This window comes from Tamandua tetradactyla, chromosome 3 (genome assembly GCF_023851605.1).
Source record: "Tamandua tetradactyla isolate mTamTet1 chromosome 3, mTamTet1.pri, whole genome shotgun sequence".
NCBI lineage: Eukaryota > Metazoa > Chordata > Mammalia > Pilosa > Myrmecophagidae > Tamandua > Tamandua tetradactyla.
Window position 1 is genome coordinate 10,790,583 of NC_135329.1, and position 26,102 is coordinate 10,816,684.

The window sequence follows — 26,102 nt, forward strand, 5'->3', positions numbered from 1 at the left end:
AAAGTTTCCTGGAGAACATGAGTCTTAAAGGTTGAGCAGCGAGTGTCTAGGCCAGAAGGTGATACAAGACAGAAGAGAGGACTTAAGGGGGCATCACTCCATCGCTCAGCAAATTTACTAAACCCCTTGCCGGGGGCGAGCTGTGGAAACACCACTCCTGGCTTCCAGGAGGTCCCTGGCAAGGGGGCACAGGCATGCAAACAGGAAAGCCTGGCTGGTGAACATAAGGGCGGGAATATGGGGTGGCAGGCTCAGAGCCGACGTGTGAGAGGAGATGCAAGTGAAGGTTTTGAAAATCTCTGAAATTGCCAAATCCTGAGTCCTTAGAAGCTCCCAAGACAATAATTAATTTGAGTTTCTCTTGGCTTTTTGGCCCTGGCTTTCCTTTCCCTGGGAAATGAGGGACAAAGTCTATTTTTAAGATGAGGAAGGACTAGGAATAAACGCGGATTTCATCTCAATTTTTCTTCAAAAAAGTTCATTAAAGTTAAAAGTACTCACAATGAGTTCCCATTATATATACTTGGGGTGGGGGCAGTGAGGGGGCAGAGACCGCCTCCTGGAAGAGCAGATGCTGCTTGAGTCTCCTCTCTAAACCAACGCTTCTCAAACTTTACTGCAAATTCTCTGGGTGTTTTTGTCTCCTCGCTGCTAAAACAAATGTGATACAATCAGCTTAAACAACAGGAATTTATTGGCTCACAGTTTTGAGGCTAGGAGAGGTCCAAAACTGAGGCAGCATCAGCAAGCACCTCATAATTCTTCCAGTCTTTGCCTGTTACCCAATTTCAAAGCTGTTTTCACTTTCTAGTACCAAAAACTGTATTAGTCAGAGGCCAACGGAGAAACAGAACTCCATTTAGAAGTATTAAGAGATTTATTATAGGAATTGACTCACGAAACCATGGGGATTGGCAAGTCCAAATTTTATAAGGCAGGCCACAAATTGGGAACTCCAGTGATGGTTTTGTGAATTCCCCAGGAAGTAGGCCTAGAAGTTCTCCCTTCTGAGGCTGAACTCACCAGTTTTTCCTTTAAAGCCTTTAGCTGATTCTCTCATTACTGAAGGCAGTCTCCTGCAATCAATAAGATTGCAGATGGAATCAGCCATAGATGCAATCAGTTGACATGATTTAAATTCATGAAATCCCCTCACATCAGGCCCGTGCTTGATTGGCCGAACAACTGGATACCATAACCTGGCCAAGTTGACACTGAACATCTTGTTAAAATGCAGCTTCTGATTCAGTAGGTCTGGTGTGGGGCCCAAGAATTTGAATTTCTAGCAAGTTGATTCCTATTTAAGGAGTCTGGGAACTCAGCTTTGAGAGCCCCTGGAGTAGAGAACGAGGAGACCCCGGTGAACAGGGACCTGCCCAAGGCTCCTAAGAGTGGGAGCAAATTGGGAGGCTGGACAGGTCAGGCTCAAAACACAGAGAACTTCTTAGGCTGTTTAGGAGTTTGGTAATGGATGGGGAGAGGTCATGTTATAACGCAGATACCTACAGGGGACAGGGAGGTGGGCTGAGTGTATTTTCCCACACAGACATGCTTTGAATGTTAAACCTGGAGAAATAGTCTTTACTTCCAGAAAGAAATATGCACTCTCACAACTCTTGAAATACACAGTTCTTTGGATCTACTGTTTTCCCACTTCCGATAAAGACATAATTACAAGAAATCTTTCCCTCTTCTCCTAACAGTCCAAGAAAGCGATGAGCAGCAAGTGCCGCATGGCCTATTATGGGGTGGGGGTGGGAGTGGGGGGATTGGAGAGGGCAGGATCAGGAGAAGTTGAGCCTGCTGGCCAGAGGAGCCCCTGCCACTCAGCTCTAGCCATCAGTTGCCAGGCAGGAACGTCAGCCTAGGCTTGTGCAAAGAAGCCCCAAATCCCAAATTGTTCATAGGAAACCTTTCTTAGTTTCCCAAAGCTGCTATGACAAATACCACACAATGGGGTGGCTTAAACAATGGGAATTGACTTGTTTCTTCCCAGGTTCAGTAGCCTTCTGGCTGGTTTCTTGGCTTTCCCAACATATGGCAATGTCCTCTCCATTCTCTCCCGGGTTCCACTGACTTCCCATTTCTAGCCCCTCCTTGTGGCTTTCTCTCTATAAGGCCTCCAGGAATCGGATTAAAACCCATCCTGATTCAGCTGGTCACAGCTTAACTAAAATAACATCTTCCAAAGGTCTGCTATACACTGGCTTCACACCCAGAGGGATGGGGTTAAAATTAGGAACACTTTTTTCTTCTGGGGTACATAATTCACCCTACCGCATCCCCACACTAAAATCTCAGACACTGATTCGCAAAATGTGTTTTGACATTATGAGTACTGCCCAGTTAAGGTCTGCAAGACAAAGACAGCCAGCTTTAAACTGGGGAGGGAGCAGCCAGGGCTGCTCTTAGATAGATCCCTACCATGATGGTGTCGGAGGTGGCCAGAGAGGTGGCCGGGCCTTTTAGGAGGCTCTTGCTCCCCTCGGCTGGAGAGAGTGTCTGTGGAAATCCTGACAGCTCCAGGAGAGGTGGAGAGCAGAGGGCTCTCAAGGAGATGGGTTATGGGGCTGGGTGAGGATGAGGAGAGTAGATTTTGAGGGTAACCCTGCAGGTTTGGATGGGTGGCTAATGGTAACATTTATGAGATGATGAATACAGGGAGAGAAATGTGTTTTAAGGGAAAGTTCTGGGCAAGCAGAGTTTAGGTGCCTGTGGCTATAGGAGGAGGGCCATGAATCTGGTCTCATTACCATCTGCTTAAACTCCTCTCATGGATTCCCACTGTCTAAACAGAATGTCCAGAACCCTCTTCATGGTAAACAAAGTCCTTCATGGCACCGCGCTTCAACATAAACCTGCTCTCCTGGCCTGTTGAGTGACTTAAAGTTCCTGGAATCAGCTGCGCTTTTGTTCATGCAATTCCTTGTGGCTGCAATGCCCTTTATATGTGTGGAGAATTCCTCCTCCTTCCAGGCTCCTACCCCTCTGCTCTGAAGCCTTTGCTGACCCCTCCAAGCTGAACAAACTGCTCCCCTCTGTGTGTCCTCCCTGGACTTGGCATGCGCCTGCAGTGCTCCCCAGCATTCCACACTGCAAGGACTTACTTGCCTGACTGAAAACTCCCTGAGGGCCAAGGTCATCTCTTATTAGCACATGTGTAGCATATATTAGACATATTAAATGCTTAAGAAAGAAAAAGTACCCCTTCTCCAAGAGGGTAAACTGCAGGGCCTGCCTGATGGCAAATACCTCCCTTTTCCTAAGGAACCATCCAGCTCTTTCTCTCCGTACAGCTAAAGTACAGCACGAGGCCCCCGGGTGCTGACCTCACCTTCCTTCTGCTCCACAGCTGGGGCATGGCCGTCAATGTGTACTCCACATCCGTGACCAGTGAAAACCTGAGTCGCCATGATATGCTCGCCTGGGTCAACGACTCCCTGCACCTCAACTACACCAAGATAGAACAGCTGTGTTCAGGTAGGAGGCCGGAGGTGGGGGAGCGCCGAGGGCCGGGAAGGGAGCAGGAGGTAAAGCAGGGCAGCTGCAGCGGGGACTGGAGCTTGTGATTGGGATTAAGGTGCTGCAAGGCCCTCAACTTGCAGGAGCAGGAGAGGCACCTGGAGGGATGCAAGAGTGCAGGAGTAATGGGGACTGAGAGGCAGGAGAGACAGTGAAGCCGGAGGTTAAAAGCACAAGGTCCAGTCCAGCCACTCTGGGCCACAGCTCAACTGTCCTTGCAATGGATCCCCGGGCAAGTGGCTACACCTCTCTAGGTCTGTTTTCCCATCCATAAAACGGAAATGATATCACCCATCTAACTAGGGCTGCTGCTGTTATTAAGGTACCTATAGGAAGTGTTTAGTATTATACGCCACAATAAAATAGCAGTTGCTCTTATTCTTGGAAAGCTGAGAGGAGGCTGGCCAGATCTGTCCAGAAAGTAGGACTGGCCCCAGCTTTGAGACCAGGCAGGAGAAGAAGGGGGCAGGTTTGGGGGAGTCGGGCAGGAGGGAGCCTGGGAAAGTGCAAGAGAGCAGGCCAGGCGGAAGGCCAGCAGCCCGGCCCCCCTCACCAGCCATGCGGACCCACAGGGGCTGCGTACTGCCAGTTCATGGACATGCTCTTCCCTGGCTGTGTGCACTTGAGGAAGGTGAAGTTCCAGGCCAAGCTAGAACACGAATATATCCACAACTTCAAAGTGCTGCAAGCAGCTTTCAAGAAGATGGGTGTTGACAAAGTAGGTGCCTGCGCTCGGGGCAGGGGATAGGGGGGACCTGAGGAGCTATGTGACCTGGGAAAGAAGACGACCCACCAGCCCAGGCAGCTGGGGCCACTGGGGACCTCCAAGCACCTCTCTCCATCCCCTGACTCTCTCCAGAAGGAATGTTTCCCCAGCTCAAGGCACAGCGGAAAACCCCACTACACTCACCATCTTATCCTGATGACATTCCTTTTCTTTCCTTCTCCTGTGGAATCCCACCCATCTGAGGAACGGAGGTTCTGTATTCTCTGCTTCTATTAAGTTGTGTCTCTCTCTAGGGCCTGAGAGAGAGACACAACTTGGCTCACTCTACCATCTTGATGTCCCCAGGCCTCTGGGTTCTAGGAGCCCCCATCCCACATGCAGGCAGCAGGCCCAAGGGACCCCTGCCCACACAGCTCTTCCTGGTCCTGGAGGAAAGGGATGGCTCTGGGTCCCAGGCTGGGGCCTGCCAGCGCCCGCCCCCCATCATCTCTGGTGCCAGGGGAGGGGGGCCAGGTGGAGAAGGTGGCGGACACTGAGCCCGGGGGCTGCTTTCCTGAGAGCAGTGGCCTCTCACCAAGGAAGTCGGCCCTACAACAACCCGCGGTTAAAGTGCTCTGCTTGTGTGGTCTATTTCAGATCATTCCCGTAGAGAAATTAGTGAAAGGAAAATTCCAAGATAATTTTGAGTTTATTCAGTGGTTTAAGAAATTCTTTGACGCAAACTATGATGGAAAGGATTACAACCCTCTGCTGGCGCGGCAGGGCCAGGACGTAGCGCCACCTCCTAACCCAGGTGATCAGATCTTCAACAAATCCAAGAAACTCATTGGCACAGCAGGTAACGTGCCCTAGCTGGGGGAGGGCGAGGGGGGGGCCGGGCCGGCAGGGCGAAACAGCCAGGAGCCCCCGTGCCCCCCGGCCCGGCCCTGCCAGCCTGAAGGAGACTGTTATCACGGAGTTCAGATGACGCCGCCTGCTGCCTGCTTAGACCAGGCAGAAACACAGTAGGGGTGAGAGGTTTCCACAAATTCCTACAAGAGAAGAGCCGCCAGCACCAGCCGTGGTGGCAGCTGGCAGTAAGACACCCGGGGCTCTCCTTTCATAGCCGGAGCTCCCTTGCTAGCCCCAGGATGAAGGGGCAGTCAGGAAGCATGGTTCCTCTGTCCAGATCTGTCCAGCCAAAGTCCTGGTGCCAGCACCACAGCCCCCACCCTGTGCCCTCCCCACTGGATGCCAGGGGCGGGCATTTGCCAGGCTTGATCAGACCTTCCTCCGTTCAGAGGCCCCCAGCCCTGGGCCCTCAAGAGATGAGTCTCTTGACATGAGGCTCTGTCTGGGGAAGAAGCATCAGGGCCTTTGGGGGACAGCAGGGTTGGGAGAGAAAGGGAAATGAGCAGCCCCAGCCCGCATCTGAACCCGTCATAGCAGAGCTAGCTCCTCGGTTTGTGCTGCTGCCCCGCCTGGACCTGCCCCACTCACCTGCTTGCTTTGCGTTAGAAGCAGCCAGCTCTTTCTAGGAGCCGTAGGAGCCAGAAAACAGGCGGCCCCGCATGCCGGCTGTGCGGGGAGGCGTCCCCGGGCCCTGCGTCAGCCACTGCCGTTCCCGTGGCCTGCCGAGCCCAGCAGAGGGCGGCAGAGCCCGTCCCGAGCCCAGGGCCCGGGAGGGCCAAGGCCTCGGGTCTCCTCCACTCCCGAGACTCTCAGGTTGGGGCTGGGGCTTGTGACCCAGGGAGAGCCAGACTTGAGACCCTGCTGCAGCTGCTTATCAGGCCACAGCTATCGGGACAAAAGGGCCCCGAACCCTTCCATCCCGCTTCCCCAGGGTTCCTCAGGCCAGCACCCACCTTCCCCCACACCTCCTTAGTCTTCCTGTCCCCGCGCTCATAGGCTTGCGGAGAGGGCTGCGGAGCTGCTGTAGTGTCATGTGTGGCCGAGCCTGGAGGCCTGGATGCGATGCCCTCCTGGGTGGGAGGCGGGGGCGGGGTGCCTGCCTCTCGCACGTGCCTGCCTCGTGCTGTGGGAGCCGTGGGCCTCTTGGCCTCATCTGGCTGTCTCTCCTCTGGCCAGTTCCTCAGAGGACGTCCCCCACAGGCCCCAAAAACATGCAGACCTCTGGCCGGCTGAGCAACGTGGCCCCACCCTGCATCCTCCGGAAGAATCCCCCATCAGCCCGGAACGGTGGCCATGAGACTGATGCCCAAATCCTTGAACTCAACCAGCAGGTGAGAGGGGCGGGCAGGGGAGGTGGAGAGAGCCCTGCCCCAGAAACCAGACCCGTGATGGTCAGCTGGGACAAGACGAGGGCAGGCAGGGGGCTCTGACAGGAACCCCTGGCCCGAACCCCGTTTTCTCTCTGAGCAGCTATTGGACCTAAAGCTGACAGTGGATGGGCTGGAGAAGGAGCGTGACTTCTACTTCAGCAAACTTCGTGACATTGAGCTCATCTGCCAGGAACACGAAAGTGAAAACAGCCCTGTCATCTCAGGCATCATTGGCATCCTCTATGCCACCGAGGTGAGGCTTCCCCACAAATTGCTGAGGCCCAGGCCCCCTGGACCCTCCCCTCACCCCCTCCACCCCTGCCACAAGGTGCTGTAGGACCAGAAGGGGGATCTTGGAGACAAGGGTGAAGTCACCAGTCCCAGGACATGATGAGCACCAGCAGGGAAAGTAGGACAAGGCCTCAGGGCCCCTGACACCCGGCCCCGGGCACCCAAGCCACCGAGAGAACTTGATGTCCTCAGCCGGGCCCGCCAGGCTCACCCCTCCCCCACCCCTTCCCACCCCCCAGGAAGGCTTCGCACCCCCGGAGGACGACGAGATAGAGGAGCAGCACCAGGAGGACCAGGACGAGTACTGAGGGCAGCTCCAGCCTGGCTGACCGCGCGGCCTCCCGGACCTCCCCTCCCCGCGCCCTCCCCCACATTATAATCCTTTCCTTCCAGCCAGCCGGGCCGGGTGCTTTGTCAGGGCTGCAGCCTTGGGGAGCCCGGCCAGGGGGCGTGGGGGGTGGGCCAGGTGAGCAGGCAGAGGCTCCATCTTCCTGTGGCACCCTGACCACAGCCCACCCCTATTTATTTCCGTTGTCTCCATGCTGTGTTGGCTAACACTTCCCCGGGTGCTGCTGCCACCCCCGCCCCCCCCCCAGCCAGCCACCTGCTCCCCGACAGCCAGCAGCTGTATATTTGACAAAGTCATTGGTATATTTTTACTTACTGGATTTTCCTTGCACTTTACCTGTTCCTTTCCCAGGGCTGACAGCACGGGCTCCGGGGCAGAGTGCCTGGCTTGGCTTTCCTTCCCCGTCGCCGGGGGCCAGGGCAGGACTCACCGATGATTCTTATTTATTTTTGCCTTTTGACTTCCCAAGTGGCTGTGGGAGGGCTGATGTCAGGAGAGGGGGACGGGGAGGGGGCAGTGCTGGAGGCCCCACTGGGCAGAGAGGGGGAGGGGAGCACGCGAGGAATGGAGTGGCCCTCCTGGCACTGGGCTTGTCCCCCTCCCCAGGCCCCCTGCTCTGAGCCCTGAGGCCCCAGCCACTCCCTCCTGCAGCTTGGTCCACGCCACACGGACTCTGCCCAGACCCCAGGGACATCTGCCTCCCATCTGCCACCTCCCTGCCACCCGCCCCCTCAGGCCACCCAGCCTGCATATGTGTTCACTTTTATTTAAATAAACGTGTGTGGTAAAAGCCCATTCCACGTCTCCCTCAAGGGAGCCACGGCCGGGTGCGTGGTGCCTCTCTCCTCCCGAGTGCATCTTCTCTCCTGAGGCGGTGGCCGCATCTCTGTCACCCTCGCCCATGTCCGGAGGCCCTGGCTGGCCCGTGGCCTCTCCCTGGCGGCAGGGCTCCCAGCAGGCGAGGCAGCCTCGAGCCCTGACCCACAGGAGAAGCCAAGTCCGGGCTGTTGGCCTTGAGGTGGGGAGCCCAGCAGAGTGGTCGTGGAGCGCTCAGTTTCTTCTCCTTTGGGCCAGCCAGACTGCATGTTGTCCCCCATTCCTTGTCAGAGCTCAAGCACCCCACAGCTGTGATCCAGCTGGAGACAAAGGCTCACGTGTGAGAGAGCTGGGCGGCTTACAAAGGGCTGGCAGCTCCGAGTGCTGAAGTCCAGAAGGAAAGCAAAGTCTGCGCTGTTCCTCCTACAGCACAGGCCCTCATGGGAGTGGGGGGTCAGGAAGCCCTCTGTGCCATCCATACAGCCCCAGCCACCACCCACCCCCCCACTTCCTGGTGTGTGCCCAGGCCAGGGGCCACAATACGCGATATTCTACAAGCCCAACAGGGACCAAAAGCCCTGAAATGACCGGGGGTACTGGGCCCCTTTAAAAGTTTACATTTTGCAATCCGGAATGTCAGAACCAAGATCAATCTCACCTTGATCCCCTAATTCACTGACGAAGGGACTGGGGCCCCCATGTGACCTGATTTGCTCAAAGTACTGAAAACTGGGACTCGAAGCATACCTCCCGAGGGTCAGCACCCATTCCGTTAGGCCACAGAGGTGTGACTTCTAGAATGCTCCTCCAGCTTCTGGCCAGCCCTGGTAGATGTTTCCTCACCATCCCGAGGATGCCAGAGATGCAGCTGGGGCTGTGTTTCTTCTGTGGCCCTCCCCCATAACCCTCTTTCCAGAACACCACCATTTCCCTAATGGCTCTAGATAGAAGCCTTAAATAAGAAAATCCTATTTGTTCATTCTCCACTCCCCTTGCCACCTCCTTTTGACTCCCACCCCCGTAGACAGAGGTGCTCCTGGCCAGAGTTGCATCCTGCCACGTCCACCTAGCACAGTGCCTGACACAGTGAAGATGCTTAGAGAAGGTCTCTGGATGTGTTACAAATGACTTGTATCCCCCAAATGCCAAGTTACAACAGATAAGTTACCAAACTGCATTAACAAAAAGAAAGCCCCTCCCCATCCATCCTTCTGTGTGTTTCCACCATGGAGCAGACCCCTCCTTAGAGGCTCTCCCCCTCTATGGAGAGTCAGTTCTGTTCCGCTTCCAAAAAATGTCCCCTCTATGACCATACATGTGGCACAGAAGGTGTTGAGCAAAAAGAGGCTACTGCTGTCGGTCTTTCAGCAGAGGTAAGCCAGTGAACCGAAAATAAATTTATTAATGATCAGCTCAAATGTGGAACATGACAAAAGCACTCCATCTCAGAGGCACCTGGGCAGAGTAAGCAGTCAGGCCTGGAGGGGCTGGAGGACAGACTGAAGGAGGTGCAAAAGTGGTCATCTCCTGCCTCCTGTGAGTCCCCCTTCCCAGTGCATCCTTGACATAGCCCCATTTACCTTTCCAAAACAGTGGATCAGGCCACCTTCCTCCCCACTTCCCTGGGTCTGGAGGATAAGGTCCAAACTCCTTGGCTTGGCAGGCAAGGTCCTTGGCATATGGGGCCCAAACCCTTTTCCAACCTCATCTCCTCCAAAACCCATTAAGCACCATCCCCTTGAGTTACTTCATTTCCCAACCTTGCCCTGGTACTTCCTACCTCTAAGCCTTTACTTAATTCAGTATGTTCATACAGCTGAGTGCTCACTCCACCAGCCCTCATCCCCTACCAGTGAAAACCCTCCCATTCCTCAGGGCCCTTCTCAGATGGCATCTCCTTCAGGAAGCCTTCCTAAGGAATTCATTGCTCCCTCCGCTATTCATCCTGTAGGGGTATGGACACTTTTCTCAACAGAATAATTGGTCTGTCTTGTACCTCAGTGGGCAAAGTGTGAATCTCATCCTCAAAACATAGGTGTATAAGAATAGCATCTTTTCTCATTTGTGACAAATCACTTTCATTGCATCTCCCCTCACCTGCTGGGGTACTCCTAGATTCCGGGGTCTCACCTCATTCTGATAAACGTTCCGAAAGCCTGGGAGGCCCTCCAGGGATACTAACCTGTCTGTGTGGCTCCTCAGGTCTGGGTCTCTCTCCTGCTCCCCTGCCATCTCGGGGGCTCAGAACTGACTCTGGTGGTGAGGGTGGGGTGGGGAGCCAGAGCCCTTTCTTTCCCAATATCTGCGAGGGGAAAACCAGCCCTGCATCCCAGACACCCAGACCCTTCTCTGCCACCTATCAGAGGGACCCTGCACTCTCTACCTCTTGCCCTCCAAACACTCTGCCTCACTCCTCAAGGCCCATGCTCCCCTCTGCTCCTTCACAATAGTTTTTTTTTTTTAATTTCTTCAGGGTCCACGGTAATGACACCCCCTGCCCCATTTCTGATTTTGTTTATTTGCATCCTCTCTCTCTTTTTCTTTGTCAGCCCAGCCAGTAGTTCATTGATTTTATCAAAGAACCAAGTTTTGGTTTTATTGATTATTTCTATTGTTTTTTCATTCTCTACTGCATCTTTAAGACCCACTCCTTCCTGCACACGGCCACTTGCTCCAGGTGGAGTCTCGACTGAGCACACTCACCCTGTTTTCTCCATTCCAATTTCTCTGCTTTTTCATCCAGTACCTCCTATATAGTGTAGAAGACTCTCTCTGGTCAGTCACACCCTGGAACTGCTGTCCCAGTCGTTTTTCTGTCCCTCCTCTAGCTGTTCCATGGAGTAGGGTTGAACTCAGCCTATCCGATTCTGCCATCTTCCCAGAAGACCTCACTATAGATTTTTATAGTCCATTAAACCCAAAGACTTAATCACTAGCAACTGAAAAAGTGCACTCTCTAGAAGGAAGGAAGCATTTCATCTCCAAACTTTCCCCGAGGTAAGGTGAACGATGCCCATTCCATCCGGGTGTCCTGGCCCACCCGGCAAACGTGAAAGACTACAAGTCCCAGGCTGCCTTGCGGCTGGCGCCATGCGCCACGGCGCCCTCGGGGAGACGTGGCAGAGCGCGGCGTGTCCGCGCCACAACGGAAAGCCCAGGGAGGAGGCGGCGGCGGGAGGGGTTGGTGCCATGGCGGCTAAGGCGGCAAGTGGGGGGCGCTGGCAGGTAGTGAAGAGGGGGCGGCGGCCCGGGGCCAGCGGCGGCGGGAGAAGCAGCGGAGGGGACCGCCGGGCGCTCGGGGAGGCAAACGGTGTGTGGAAGTACGACCTGACCCGTGAGTACCCGTCCCGGCCTGCGGCCGCCCAGTCACAAGACCCGCGCCACTCCGGGGCAGTAGCGGGCAGCTACAGAAGCCCAGAGGCCCCAAACACCGTCAGGCTCTGGGCGAAGTGAGCGCTCGTCTGAGTCAGTGCTACCCGCCGACTCTGAGCGCCTCTCTGTGGGGTCTCCTTTGAGCCTCTCGGGAAGTGGACAGTTGAAAGGGAGGTGGTGGTCCTCATCTCCCAGGTAAGGAAACTGAGTCCTGATGAAGTTCACTGCTCGCCCAGGATCACATGTCAGAGGGGCTCGGATCCTGCTCTTCAGACCCTCGATTCCTTGCACACAAACCCTCCCAGCTGTCCGGGGTCCCACTCTGCCCTCTTTGGGCAAATGCCCGAGATCTGGGAAGGGGCATCGCCGTCCGTTACAGAGTGCCCTCCTTTTAAGTAACCAGCAGGGATGGGGGCTGGGTGGGAGGAGCAGGGGCCTTGTGGAGGGGAGGTCCAGCAATGGAAGAAATGGCTGCCACTCACTTCCAGCACCCAGCATGTATTCTGAATAGCACCTGTTTTCCCAGTCTCCTGAAGCTGTGGAGAAAGCTTGCCACTTGTTGATTATAGAGTTGTCGGGTCTGAATCAAGAGTAATTGGGGTAAAACCAGGATGGAAGAATCCTGAGTTCCAAGACTAGTAGACATTCATGAAAAAGACTAGTAGCCATTCACAAAAGAAGCCATTCCTTTGTGTCTGAACCCTCTACTCACTCTCACATACTGATATACCTAGTAAAGAAATGTCCTAACCCTGTAAAAAAAAGTCCTTGAATTCAAGAGTGGCAATCAATGCAAGAACCAACCAGAAGGATTCCCTACCTTGCTTGGTAAGCAGAGGGGGGCTTTGAGACCGGCTCCTCCCTCTGAGCTCCTCAATGAATAAGGGGTGACAGTGTGGGGAAGGGACCCTGCTCCTTTGAAGCCCTGGTGACTCAAGGTCCCCCCTTTCCCACACCCTACCCCCACCTCACTCCACCTTCTCTGTCTTTAGCTCCAATCCAGACAACAAGCACCCTTTATGAGCTGGGCTTTGAGAGAATCATGAAGCGACAGAATAAGGAGCAGGTGCCACCCCCTGCTGTGGAGCCTAAAAAAACTGGAAACAAGAAGCAACCTAAGAAGGTGGCGACCCTCCCCAACCAAAACCAGAAGCAGGGCCGTTTCCGCAGCCTGGAGGAGGCACTGAAAGCTGTGAGTGTTCCTGGACTTCAGGCAGGGGAAGAATGTAGGCTCGAGGTATAAAGAGAAGATGAAAGAAGAGGGACAAGGAGTGAGGGACCTGTGGGATTTGGGACCCTGTAAATGACTTGAGGAGTTCAGGAAAGGATAGAAACCCCAAGCGAATAGAGTGCTTGCAATAGAAAGGAAATAGCACAGAAATGATAGAGCAACATAAATTGGTAAGAGGAAAGCCTTAAAGCTCCAAAACCACCAGAAGTGTAGAGAAATGGTTATGGTTATGCCCCGTGGAAGCAGTGATCTTTCCTTTTCCATCTTGTTCTCTGTTTTCCCTTTGAACAGGAATCCCAGTTGAACCAGTCCAAGCTTTTTAAAATACTAGATGCAGCAAAATTGTGGCATTCCACATACTTACATTTAAAAGCAGAAAGTCCTTTGTTCTTCCTGTCACCACTTAGTTTATCCATTTTCCCGCATCTGTCCCCACCCCTCTCACAAAACTCACCTCAGCGGCGCCTGTGTCCCTAACAGCTGGATGTGGCAGCCCTGCAGAAAGAACTGGACAAGAGCCAGAGCGTGTTCTCCGGGAACCCAACTGTGTGGTTGAAGGACCTAGCCAGCTATCTCAACTATAAACTACAAGCACCTCTGAGTGAACCCACATTAAGCCAGCATCCTCACGGTTAGTTTTTGCAGCTCCTTCAAGGTCCTGAAAGTTCCAGAAAATTTTGGAAGGGCTGTATGAAGCACATTAGATGATAACACAGCTGAACACCCCTCCCTGTCCTGATTTATGTACCCAGAGGGTGATTTGAGCTATTTTCACATCACGATGGCTCAGAAAGTTTCTGGGCCTTTTTGGGAAAAGGAGGATACCAGCCTCAATGCAGGGACCTCTGCTTCCACTCACAATTCTCAGGAGAACAACAGAGTTCTCAGAGCTGACAGGAGCTTCTGGTCCCAGCACTCACATGATGGCCTATTGGCCCCAGATTATCCCTACAGCCTGGTGAGCCAGGAGCTGCGTGGGATCATCCGAGGGCTACTTACAAAGGCAGTGGGGTCTCTGGAGCTCTTTTTTGATCACTGTCTGTTCACTATGCTGCAAGAGCTGGATAAGATGCCAGGTAAGAAGGCCGGAAGGAATAATCCAGCCCCATTTCGGGTGCCCACTCCCTTTTTCCTGCGGCCACAGTGGCTGGGTGGTTCTCTTTCTAGCAGAGAGATGTGCTAGTCTTCATGCTCTGTTTGAAAAGTGGAAGGAAGTTAGGACTTGCTGGGCCAGGGTTCTGGGCTCATGGCTGCCAAAAGGAAGGTTTCAGCTTTGAGATGCTGAGTAGCGTGCATAGACCTGAGAATGTGTGTTTCTCCAGGGGAGTCACTGCATGGTTACCGCATCTGTATCCAGGCCATTCTGCAAGACAAACCGAAGATTGCTACCGCGAATCTTAGCAAGGTGAGCTCCGTGGTGGTGGGGGCTCCAGGACTGGGTGGTTGGGCAGAATTCACACTTGGACCCAGTAGTGGGATACTGGAGGACACTTAAGACCAATAACAGTAACACTTTTAGCACTCACAGTAGATCTATGAGTGTGTGTGTGTGTGTGTGTGTGTGTGTGTGTGTGTAAATGAGGCAGCTACTATATTCTTCCCATTTTACAGCTGAGAAGATTGAGCCACAGAAGGATTCAGTAACTTCCTAGGCTTGGTTAACTAGTAACAGGCAGAGTAAAGGTGAAGGCCACTGCCTAGAGCCAGAGCCCTTGCTCTGAACCACTGTTCCACACTGGCGCTCGGTCTGCCTCTCCTCTCCCAGTCGACAGCTCCTTTCCTGCCTGGCTGTGGGGTGCTCTTGGTGCTCTGCCTTATCCTAACCTGCTTACCCCACTGGTCTCCTCAGTTTCTGGAACTGCTAAGGTCCCACCAGAGCCGACCAGCAAAGTGTCTGACCATCATGTGGGCCCTGGGTCAGGCAGGTTTTGCCAACCTCACCGAGGGACTAAAAGGTAACAAGGAAGTGAGGAAGAAAGAGGGAAGGAAGGCCTTTCCTGTTAAGTGAATGCTGGGGTTCAAGCGTTAGTATCCCTCCCTACCCTTGCTCTCCGCAGTGTGGCTGGGGATCATGCTGCCTGTGCTGGGCATCAAGTCTCTGTCCCCGTTCGCCATTGCATACCTGGACCGGCTGCTCCTGTGAGTAATGGCAGTGGGGTTGGGGTTGGGGGCGAGGTCAGGGTGGGCACAAGTGGCAGTTACAGCAAAATGGGATGCTGTGACGTGGTCTCCTTAGAGGTAGGGAAAATTAGAACCAGCTCTTTCTCCCAACTCTAAAGTGTGATGGTGAGGAAGGAAGGGGAGGGAACCATTAAGGGGTGGGAGGATGGAGTGGAGTGCACATCTGCCCTTTGTGTTGGCTGTTGGTCTCAGCTGGGGCTGTGACCAAAGCAGCCAGCCTGGTTGGTAGTCTCCAGTTTCTTTCCTCCCCTACAGGATGCACCCCAACCTCACCAAGGGCTTTGGCATGATTGGCCCCAAGGACTTCTTTCCACTTCTGGACTTTGCCTATATGCCCAACAACTCCCTGACACCCAGGTAGGGCATCCCTGGGGCACACCAACGGGGAAGCATCCCAGCGGAGGGCCAGGACAAAGCAACATGTTCTCTGCCTCTTTTCCCTCAGTCACCCCAGATCTGACATTCTTAACCTGGGGGTTGAAGGTCAGTGTCAAGGGATCAGTAGAATCCCCTGAAATTCTATGGACTTGGAGTGTAATTTGCATATGGGTATTTTTCTAGGATTGGGTGTGGCCTTCAACAGATATTCCAAGGAATTCCTGAGTCTAAAAATGTTCAGAGCCAATTTAAGACATTTAGCGATTCTCCCCCTTGGGCAGAAACATGGACTCTGAGGCAGGCAAAAAGGACATATCACCTAGCATCATTTAGAACTATGCCTGTCTCTCCTCTCTCCCATCCCAGCCTGCAGGAGCAGCTATGTCAGCTCTATCCCCGACTGAAGGTACTAGCATTTGGGGCGAAGCCAGAATCCACTCTGCATACCTACTTCCCCTCCTTCCTGTCCAGAGCCACCCCTAGCTGTCCCCCTGAGATGAAGAAAGAGGTGAGGAAATGGTTGGAGGTGCCTTTTCCTTTCCCAGAGGTCAGCTGCAGAGGGCCCTGCCTGATGACAAAGGCCCCATCTTCATGGAGCCTATTTACTGGGCATTCTCTTCGCTTACCCCCCTCACCCATGCTTTGCTAAGAAAAGCAGACCTGAAAGGACAGCACTTCCAGATCTGGGTGGTTTCTGATGCTGTGTTTGTTAGAGGCAAGTGATCTTCAAGCTTAAACCCTAGCACAACAGTCACAGCCTTCCTCTTTACAGCCTCTTAGAGAGTTTTCCAGGGTCTTGGGCACTATTTCTCCCCACTTTAGGAGGGGGGTATTGCCTGGGTGGCCTCACTCGGGAGGGATGATGCTCTCTGACACTTCCCACCAGCCGTCAGCTGCCTTTCCCTTCTCCTGTCCTCTGACTTGACTTGGGAAGGATGATGACCTATGAGCACTCTCCCTGATGACAGCCCTGCGCCCCCAACCACCTCCCCCTTCTCCTGTCCCCCATGCAGCTCCTGAACAGCCTGACTGAGTGCCTGACTGTGGACCCCACGAGTGCCAGCGTCTGGAGGCAGCTTTACCCCAAGCACCTGTCGCAGTCCAGGCAGGTGGGGCGGGGTGGCTCCCTCTATTCCACACAAGGGGCTTGGATCATGCTTCCCAGCCCGGGTCCCCCAGCCCTGTTTTAGAAACAAAAGGGAAACATTATCCCCTTTCGGCGGGCTTATGCCTCTTAGGGTGGGGTGAAAACATTGCTGAGGTGAACTCTTGGAAGCTGTTCCTTTGTTGCGTGGAGGGTCCTTTAGCCTAAAAGACCTGGTTCATTGAGGACAGGATGGGAGGGGCCAAATGAGCCATCTAATTGGAAAGTTTGTGCTTTCCCCACAGCCTACTGCTAGAGCACTTGCTCTTGTCCTGGGAGCAGATTCCCAAGAAGGTGAGGAACTCGGAGGACCTGGCAGGCTCAGCTTCATCTGGATTCTGAGTTCATACCCTCAGCCACTGTCCTCTCTTCCCTGAGAAGAGTGCCTTGTTAGTGCACTTGGTATGGAAAATGAAGCCGGTTGAAGGCTCAGGTTCTCTCAGGAGCCAAATTTTATGTTCTCAACCCAGACTTTTCCTTCTCCTATAGGTGTGGAAGTCTTTGCAAGAAACCATTCAGTCCTTCAGACTTACCAACCAGGAGCTGCTCAGGAAGGGCCGTGGTGACAACCAGGCTGTCACCACCTGCGACACTGCCTGCAAGGTGCTGGGCTCTGGTCCCCCAACCCACCTGCTGTCCTAAGCACATCCTTGGTTGGGCCTTGATCACATTCTTGCCCTACCTGTCCTTGGAGCCCCAGCTCCTTCTGGGGTGATGCCAGGCCAGGAAGATGGCCCTCTTCCTGGAAGGCCTAGTTTGCAGCCTGCCTTAGGAAACAAAGACCAACCCCTTTCGTTCTGACCACTGTTGCTCACCTCTTCCCCCCTTAGGGTCTATTGCAACAGGCGCAGGGCCGTCGACTGCCCTGGACACGACTGCTCTTGTTGGTGCTTGTGTTTGCCACAGGTTTCCTATGCCATGACCTGAGGTCACACAGCTCGCTGCAGGGTAAGCAGATATTGGGAAACAAGGAAGATAGTATGGAGGTGGGCAGTGGGGCACGGATCTGGGTGTAACTAGTAGCAGCATCCCTCTCCTCACAAACACACACCTTTGCCTTGTTAAGTTCTTGATATTGCTGAAAAAACACTTTTCAGAGAGAGATTTCTGTCCATAGCTGTGACATTACCATTTCAAACTGGACCTGTACTTTATGGTATAGAAATGGTTGCATAGACACGGTCTCATGTGAGTAGATGTTGCCTCCTTTTAACTCCTGAGGAAATTGAGGTTCCAAGAGATTCAGCAGTAGGGTTAAAATCACAGTTCTGAGTAGAAGAGAAGACCCTTGGAGCCAAGCCTGCCTGAGGCATAAGCCCAGGTCTCCCCCAAGCTGCACCACTCCTGTTCACCGGGCCCAGCAGAAGTGGGCTCACTTCCGCAGGCCCGGAAGAAGTAGGCCTGCCTACTTCTCTAAGCACACTTCAGGACAGATTTGAGCCTGGCTCTATGGCCCTGTAAGCATGCTGTTTTGCTCTACCCCCTCTGTAGGCCTGTTTTGCGGATTGTAGTGTCTGTCCTCCTAGACCCTTCCCCCTGTCAATATCCCAGCTCACTGAGGCCCCCTTTACTCAGCCTCCATCTCTGGCCGGTTCCTTCGATCATCTGGCCTCTTGCCTGCTGGCCAACAAGCATGCACCAAGCTCTACTCCTACAGCCTGCAAGGCTACAGGTGAGCTCATCCTCTGGGAGGAGGGGAGAGGAGAGGTGTGAAAGAGAAGGCTTTGGTATTCAGGGGTGGTGACAGCAGCCTGGGGGAGGCATTTACAGGCAGTGGAAAGAGGTTATGGTTTTCCTTTCCTAGGGCCTCCCTTTCTCAAACTGTTGCCTGACCACTAGCCTCCCTTTCCCACCATCTTTATCTGCAGCTGGCTACAGGAAACATTGCCGGCCTGGGGTTCCCACCTGCTTACCATGGTAAGGCCTGGCTTACAGGTGGCTTGGAGCCACACCAATGTCACAGTCAGCTTCCTTTCTGCCCACTGTGCCTCTCACCTTGCCTGGTTTGGCAACAGCCTCATCAGCCTCTCCCAGAGGGTAAGGCAGAAATTCTGGTCTTCACAGGGGCAGAGTTCTTGGGAAGGTGCAGCCCCACATGGGCTGGGTCCTTAGGGCCAAGATGCATTTTCCTGGGTACTCTAACATAGACCATTCTTTGTGGCCCAGCTACAGACCCAGCTCCCTGATACCCTGAACCAGTTGCTCTATTCTGTGAGAGAGCTGCTACTACATTTCTGCCAGAACATTCTGGTGCCATTGTGGCACATGCTGCTTGAGGCCCTAGCCCAGGCCCAGGAGCACTGCCACGAAGCATGCAGGTGAGAACCCGCACCCAGAGCTCGTGCAGGATCCCATTTGCCCCACTCCCTTTCCCTAGGGACATGCTCCTCTGTTCATACTCTGCCCTGCCCTCATTGTTCCCTTGGCTGCTCTGAGATGAGGGTTGTGGGTCTAAGATGCAGCCCTATACTTTGAAATGGCTATACATAACCCTAACCCCCAAAATATTCTGATTTCCTCCCAGAGGTGAGGTGACCTGGGATTGCATCAAGACACAGCTCAGTGAGGCTGCCCGCTGGACCTGGCTCTGCCTGCAGGACATCACGGTGGCTTTCTTGGACTGGGCACTCACTGTGCTATCACAGCAGTAGGCCCTCTTTGACCCGTTGTTTCTGACTTCGGCAGGCCATCTGATTGCTGGGGCGGGATATCATGTACATGGCAGTTCTGCCCGAGATTGTCTTTTTTACTTGATGCCTGTGTTCTGTCTCCTAGGCAAATGGCCAGTTGCCTCTGCCCCACTTCTTTTCATCTTTGGTGGGGATTGAGCCCGGAGTTATCTCAGCCTCCTACCCAGAATTCCACTGAACCCTTCTGCTCTCTTGTGCATAGCTCCCAGTCTCTGTCCTTGGGCTGGTAGTCTCTCTAATCTCCTGCTCTCTTCTTCCCTCCATCTCAACTCTTAAAGCTCCAAACTGCTCATTTCCGAGAAGCTGGGACTCCCAGAGAATGGCTTCTGAATTCTTCTGACAAACAGTTCCTGTTCCCGACTTCAGTAGGCTCCTTTTTCTATTCTTGGTCATAGCTGTAACCACAGAGGAAGAAGGAAAAGGACCTTTAGAAGAACCCAGAAGAATATAGCACCACAGTTGGCAACAGCAGCTTCACCTCTCCCTGCTGTCTGGTCATGGCTGTCAGTGGATATACAGGGTTGGGTGGAAATGCCCTCACATCAAAATGCCCAAAGTATACCCTTCCAGGCTCTTAACTGCCTCCATCATGGTCCTGCTTCCTCACCCTCACCCATATAGTCATGGCTTCAGGGCCAGAGGACCTTCTAGCAGCCTGTTGAGATTGGGTTCAGCACAAGGCTCCTGGGTATAACTGCTGGGTGGAATAAAGGACACAGGTCTGATTTCTAGCTTTCCCTTTCATCCTCATGTAAGGAGTCCTACAGCTGTGGGACAGAACTGACGTTGGGACCCTGTTCTCCTGTGGGGTTGTAGCCACTGGTTATAACTGAGCCTCTGACAGGGAAATCCCAAATCCATCATTCTAGAGTTTGGCCTTTGGGGAGGTCCACACACACTTCTCCTGTTGCTCCCCTAATCATGTTGTCTCCTTTGTCCTTGAGGTTCGTGTCCCATTTTTTGTCTTGACAGTGTGAGTATTTTATCTTTTGGGAAAAAAGCAAGAGGGCATCTCCGAGGGGAGTTCTTGGCCAGTGATCAGTGGGCAATCTTTTTCCTTGTCAGTCCCTTAACTTATTAAGTGGAGTGAGTGAACGATTTAGAACTCCAAGAGACATGAGTGAGAAGGTTATCACTGAAGTCCCTTTTTAATTTTCAGCTTGAGATTATAAGACTTTAACTGTAACAGCTGTACAGGTTTTTTTTCAGTTCTGACTTCAAGTTTCTTACCTTGAATATTTAAAAATCTAAACAGTACTAAGAAGCCCTGCCCACCCCAGCTCTCACAGGCTGGTTTCTGGTCTCCTAAACATGCAGGAGGAGGCAGGGATGATGTCCAGTCCCCACTGCACCTCTCACATGAGGCATTGAGACGCTTCCTCACTCCCAGTGGAATAAAGTAGCAGGCAGAGAAAAATCTTGAGAAAGGTCATGAAACTACAGCCTCTGACATTTTGTTCACTTTCCTTATCAGAGCATATAACTGCTACTTCTGGACGATTGACAGCCCATGCTGGACGTAACCCTGTTATTCTCATGGCAGTTAATTTTTCTCAGAAAAACGAACCCTCCCTGGCAAAGGGCCAAGTTCTAGGATTTCCCACGGGTCCTGGAGCTGGTTCCATTTCCTCAGTTTTTACCAATCAGGAGCAAATGGATTCCTAATAACAGTGAATCCTGACCAGCCTGTATTGGAAGCAAGTTGAAGAAAGGGCCTGCCATGAGCCTCAGTCAACACTAGCATAGGACAGGTAAAATGATGCCATCCTGTCCTACAGTGACATGTCCAAGGCTGCCAGGTCTGACTAGTGGCTGGCAGCTCGGAGAAAGTCGTGTTAACAGTGTCTAATATGTGTACTCTTGCCTTGTTGGGTTCATTTAATTTCTAACAGTATAATCCTGGGGTTCAGCATTTCTCTTTGTGGATTTAGGTTAATTGGGATCTCCATAGCCTGTCACCAGGACAGACAAATAACTTTCATTGGCTTATCTGATAAGACACAATTGTTTGACCCAATGTTGGAATTGTCCAGAATTTTTCCTGTGTCCAAGTTGTCCAGCAGAAATAGACCATCCAGTAAAACACACCAGACACCCAGACATTTCATTTATGCAGAACTGTCTAGAAACAGGAATCCAGGCTGAGCCAATCAGTTGGGCCAGTGTGGACTTGGAGAGTACACTCCAGTGGTGCTGACAGGTGGGACGGCCCCTACTATTGTTAGTACTGGAGGAGCAGAAGTGAACTGTCACCTAAGAGAGTCACATCTGACTTTTCATACACAGCTGGAGTGCAGTAGATAACATGCCATGAAACCCAAGAACCATTTGCATATGCTTATCTCTTACTAACTTGTCACTACCAACTCTTGTATGGACCTGCAAATCATATCACATTACTCATTTTGAAATACTTTGTGCTCTCCCCAGCCTTTACGTGAGTTTCCATATTCCTTTGGAAATGGGTATCTGTATCCAGTTCATGACTTCAGTTTTAGAATAGGGCAGCTTGGTGGGTAGCCTGACTGAATGATGAAGTTGCTGGGCTCAAACCTGCTACCTGCCAGTCAGTTCTCAAAATGAATGGCTCCACCCCCAGGATGGAGTGTTTCCCACAGAAAGGCTTGCCTGCCCTGTCCTTTTCCAGATTGACCCAGTTTCACAGGAATTTTAAGAGTCAAATGACCCCAGAGCAACTTCACTATGCCTTAACTCTTTTAAAGGCATTTGGGTTTAAGTGGATAATTAAAGTGATACATCCTTTTGCTACATACCACTCGTGGTTCTCCCAAAAGGGCTTAAAGGCACAAAGGGCCTTGCTTTTCCCTGTGGTATTCCATTTTCATTGCCTCAGACTTGAAGAAGGAATGTGGGGGAAGCTTCCGCGATTCAGGGTGTGAGTGACTACTAATTAAATATTGAGCTTTCTGCCTATTAATAAAAATATTTAATTCAAACGTGCTGTTAAATGTGGCTTGGTATGATTCTTTTACTGTGTTAGCACACCAGTTATTAAATTTGTTTTAATACAATATTGTCTCCAGTAAAACAGATTTGTCCTTTCCATAGTTTAGTGTATTTCCAAATAGCCCAGACTTCACCCATAGATGCTTTCCAGGTACGTGAGCAGGTACTATTTATTAAAAACTGACCTCACTGGGCAAGTCTAGAAGATGTCCAATCTTTTGCAGACCACTCCATAATAGGTCATCACACTTATTTTAAGTTGTGTTGATTCCTACCAAAGAGAAAAGTTAAGGTTTCAGGTCCCAACTGTGGAGAGCTGCAGGAGATTCCGATAACGTGAAATTGTACCCTTGCTCTTGTTTGTTTTTTGCTTTTGCTTTTTGTTTTGTATGCTGTATGGCGGGGGTCACATTTCATTCTCTTTCCATGTTCATATCCCCTTATTGCAGCACCATTTGTTGAATTTTGTTTGGTTGGTTTTTCATTTGTTTGTTTACAAAGTGCATGGACTGGAAATCAAACCCGGGTCTCCCAAATGGCAGGTGAGAATTCTACCACTCAAAGGTTGCACCCCCAACCCCTGCTTTTTATTAGTGGTAGCCACACAGAGCTAACTGGATTAGGAAACCACACAGAAAAAAATAAAAGTTGTTCTAATTAAATGAGAATTTTTACATTTGCCATGTTCCTATTTAGCCACATATTCCATAATCCTTGGACCCATAGCCACTTCTGGAGGTTTGGCTCCGACTCCCTGCACATTGCTCAGAGACCTCGCCCCAAGTGCCCAGGGACATGATGCAGCCTTGGAAGAATCTGTCAGATTCAGCAGGGGACAAGAGAGTGGGGTTGAAAGTGACGCCTAAAATGATTTCCTTGAGACATTAAAGGAAAGCGATGTAGAACCTGGGTGTATACAGGGTAAAAACTGTACAAAAAGTAACTTTGTCTTCACATTTAGTAAGAAGATGTCGTTTACAGAACACTACCTGTCCAGATCAAGAACTATTGGAAGATCAACTTCTGTGTGTTTATTTGGTGCAAAATTTATATTTTGGGTACCACAGTTGTATGGTCAGTTTATTTGAACACTATTATTATATGGAATCTTGGATGGGGCATGAGATCTTACTGGTTTGTACAGGTTAGTGTGATGCCCCGATATATCCCAGAGTAATCTGGGCAGAAAATAAAAATTTTTTTAAAAAGTATTTGCAAAGTCCCTTTGGGGGGCTGGGGAGAATTCCCGATATTCTTGCCAGCAGTGGGGACAACTAATTGAATCGATTGAGTCCTCGATCTCGGGGTTTGCCTCTATGAAAGTTATTCCTTCAAAGGAGAAGCTAATCCTACTTATAATTGAGCCTAGAAGTCACCCCCAGAGAACCTCTTTTGTTGTTCAGATGTGGCCCAAGCCACACCTCTCTAAGCCAACTCAGCAGGTGAACTCACTGCTCTCTCCTCCTCGTGGGACATGACTCCCAGGGGATGTCAATCTCCCTGGCAATGTGGTACAGGGCTCCCAGGATGAGCCAGGACCTGGTATGGGATTGAGAAAGCCTTCTTGACCAAAAGGCAGAAGAGAGAAATGAGACAAAATAAAGTTTCAATGGCTGAGAGATTTCAAATAGAGTTGAGAGGTTATCCTGGAGGTTATTATTATGCATTACATTAATATCCCTTTTTAGTTTATGGTATATTGGAGTGGCTAGAGGGAAATACCTGAAACTGCTAAAGTGTGTTCCAGTGGCGTTGATTCTTAAAGACCATTGTATAACTAACTATATAGCTTTTACAATGTGAATGTGATTGTGAAAACCTTGTATCTAATGCTCCTTTTATTCAAGGTATGGACAGATGAGTAAAAAAATAAGGATAAATAAATAATAGGAGAATAAGGGTAAAAAATTGGCTAGATGGAAATACTAGTCAATGAGAGGGAGGGGTAAGGGGTATGGGATATATGAGTTCTTTCTTTTTTCTTTTTCTGGAGTGATGCAAATGTTCTAAACATGATCATGGTGATGAAGATACAACTATGTGATGATATTTATAAGCCATTAATTGTGCACCATGTATGGACTATATGTGTTATGAGGATTTCTCAATAAAAATATTAAAAAAGCAAAGAAGAAGAATAATTATTGGAAGAAAATGATCTTGTCCACACAAGCAAGGGTGGAAAAAAAGCACAAGCTGATAAAATCAAAGGGTAGTTTTGGTTAAGCAAATATTTGAAATCAGTGAGAGGTAGCTTAAAATTACTCTTTAGAGGACACAGGCACCCGGATGAGAAAAAGCCATTAAGTGAGATACCCTAGATGCCAAATCAGAGGCAAGAGGATGCCGACTGGACAAATGAGCTGATGGCCGTGACGTCCTTGGTGACTGTAGTAAGTGATGGGGTTGGACAGGTCTGTATCTCGATCATTTTTAAGCATTATCTGGATATTGGCCCAGCCTACAGGGTCTCAAATTGTGATTTGTGGCTCTGGGGATCCTCAAGTTTCTTTCAGGGGTTCTAAGAAGTCGAAATCATTTACTGAACAATACGAAGATGTCCTTTACCTTGCTTGACATTTGCTCTGGTGGATGCAAAAGCAATAAATAAAACTGCCAGCCCTTAATCAAAGCAGTGGCTCCAAAGTGAACTAATACTTGCTGTATTCTTCACTACTATGCAATTGACATACAAAACAAATCCAGTTTCACATAGGAATGCTCTTGATGTAGTATTAAAATGTATTAATTTTATTGTCTCAACCCGTGAGTACTCGTCTCTTTAAATGTTCCGTGTGAAGAAATGGGAAGAATGTGTAACACTCAGCAGCTGCTGAACAGCAGTGGTTGCCCTTGTATGCAAGGGTGTGAGTTGCAAACTTTATTTATGGGACTCCTTTTTTTTTTTAAGTTGAGGTGAAATTGACATAACATAAAATTAGCCATTTTTAAGTGAACAATTCAGTTGCATTTAGGGCATTTACAATGCTGTGCAGCCACCACTTCTATGGAGTCCCAAAACATTTTTGTCACCCCAAAAGGAAAACTGTACACATTAAGCAGTTGTCCCACATTTCCCTCTCTCTCTAGCCCCTGGCATACACTAATCTGCTTTCTGTCTCTATGGATTGACCTATTCTGGACATTTTATATGAAAGGAGTCGGACAATAAGTCTGACATACACACATTGTACAATACGTTTGTATTACATCAAACAATATGCAACCTTTTGTATCTGGCTTCTTTAGCATAGCATAAAGTTTTCATGCCGCATTGTAGCATGTATCAGTACTTCCTTCCTTGCATGGCGTGTTGGATTGAAACTGTTAGACCCCCAGAAAAGTCATGCTCTTCTAATCCAATCTTGTGGGTGCCAACCTCGTGTGGGAAGGACCTTTTGATTAGATTGTTTCCTTGGAGATGTGACCCACACAATTCAAGGTGGGTCTTAATCCTTTTACTGGAATCCTCTATGAAGAGAATAAAAGGCAGAAAACAGAGAGAGCCCAGAGCTGGCACAGAGAGCAGAGTGATGAAGCCAAGTGAGGCACGCTTGAAGAAGGGAAATGCCCAGAAGCTGTAAGCGAGGACGCGCAGAAACGGAAAGAAACCAGAAGCAGGGAGAGAAGGACAGCAGACATTGCCATGTGCCTTCCCATGTGACAGAGGAGCTCCTGAAGCCAGCTGCCTTTCCTCCAAGAAGATATCCACTTGTTGGTGACTTAATTTGGAAATTCTCATGACCTTAGAACTGTACATTTGTAACCTAATACATCCCCTTTCTAAAAGTCAATCCATTTCTCATACATTGCATTCCGGCAGTTTAGCAAACTGAAACACGTGGATATTCCATGTTTTGTTTATCTGTTCATCCCTAGGTGGACATTTGGGTTGTTTTCACTTTGGAGCTATTTTAAATAATGCTGCTGTGAAATTTCATGTGCAAATTTCTACATACATGTATCTTTTAATTTCTCTTGGGTATATGCCTAAGAGTGGAATTGCTGGGTTGTATGGTCACTCTATAACTTTTTGAGCAAATGTCAAACTGTTTTGCACAGTGGCTGCACCATTTTCCATTCCAACTAGCAACGTACAATGGTTCCTATTTCTTCAAATTCTGGTCAATACTTATTGCTTTCCTTTTTAAAAATTGTTATCATAATATCCAT

The 26,102-nt window shown here is 50.7% G+C and overlaps 2 protein-coding genes across 11 annotated transcripts in view; both read left to right on the plus strand.

Annotated features, from left to right (window-relative positions):
* The window catches only part of MAPRE3 (microtubule associated protein RP/EB family member 3), a 52,551-nt gene extending 44,606 nt beyond the window's left edge, over positions 1-7,945 (plus strand). For 6 of the 8 annotated variants that reach the window (XM_077152366.1, XM_077152364.1, XM_077152363.1 and 3 more), the window contains 6 exons: positions 3,353-3,480; positions 4,095-4,240; positions 4,886-5,087; positions 6,317-6,471; positions 6,611-6,763; positions 7,041-7,945. In XM_077152366.1, the coding sequence (XP_077008481.1) occupies positions 3,360-3,480; positions 4,095-4,240; positions 4,886-5,087; positions 6,317-6,471; positions 6,611-6,763; positions 7,041-7,109 (846 nt within the window). In that variant the 5' untranslated portion in view covers positions 3,353-3,359 and the 3' untranslated portion in view covers positions 7,110-7,945. Of the gene's footprint in view, positions 1-3,296; positions 3,481-4,094; positions 4,241-4,885; positions 5,088-6,316; positions 6,472-6,610; positions 6,764-7,040 lie in introns of all 8 variants that reach the window. The other 2 variants (XM_077152359.1, XM_077152360.1) reach the window with 2 other exon arrangements.
* A 3,163-nt stretch (positions 7,946-11,108) lies between these two features.
* Positions 11,109-21,919, plus strand: TMEM214 (transmembrane protein 214). 3 transcript variants are annotated; one of them, XM_077152368.1, is made up of 17 exons: positions 11,109-11,300; positions 12,331-12,530; positions 13,050-13,200; positions 13,511-13,645; positions 13,892-13,974; positions 14,419-14,524; positions 14,627-14,708; positions 15,006-15,107; positions 15,495-15,534; positions 16,142-16,233; positions 16,518-16,566; positions 16,762-16,875; positions 17,103-17,220; positions 17,848-17,944; positions 18,141-18,309; positions 18,439-18,590; positions 18,797-21,919. In XM_077152368.1, exons 1-17 carry the CDS (start codon positions 11,156-11,158, stop codon positions 18,921-18,923), a joined length of 1,962 nt encoding a protein of 653 aa, XP_077008483.1. In that variant the 5' UTR covers positions 11,109-11,155; the 3' UTR covers positions 18,924-21,919. The 3 variants fall into 3 exon arrangements, with proteins under 3 accessions (XP_077008483.1, XP_077008482.1, XP_077008484.1); XM_077152367.1 differs by having other exon boundaries at positions 11,110-11,300; positions 15,495-15,636; XM_077152369.1 differs by lacking the exon at positions 11,109-11,300 and adding an exon at positions 11,318-11,533 and having other exon boundaries at positions 15,495-15,636.
* The last annotated feature ends 4,183 nt before the right edge of the window (positions 21,920-26,102 follow it).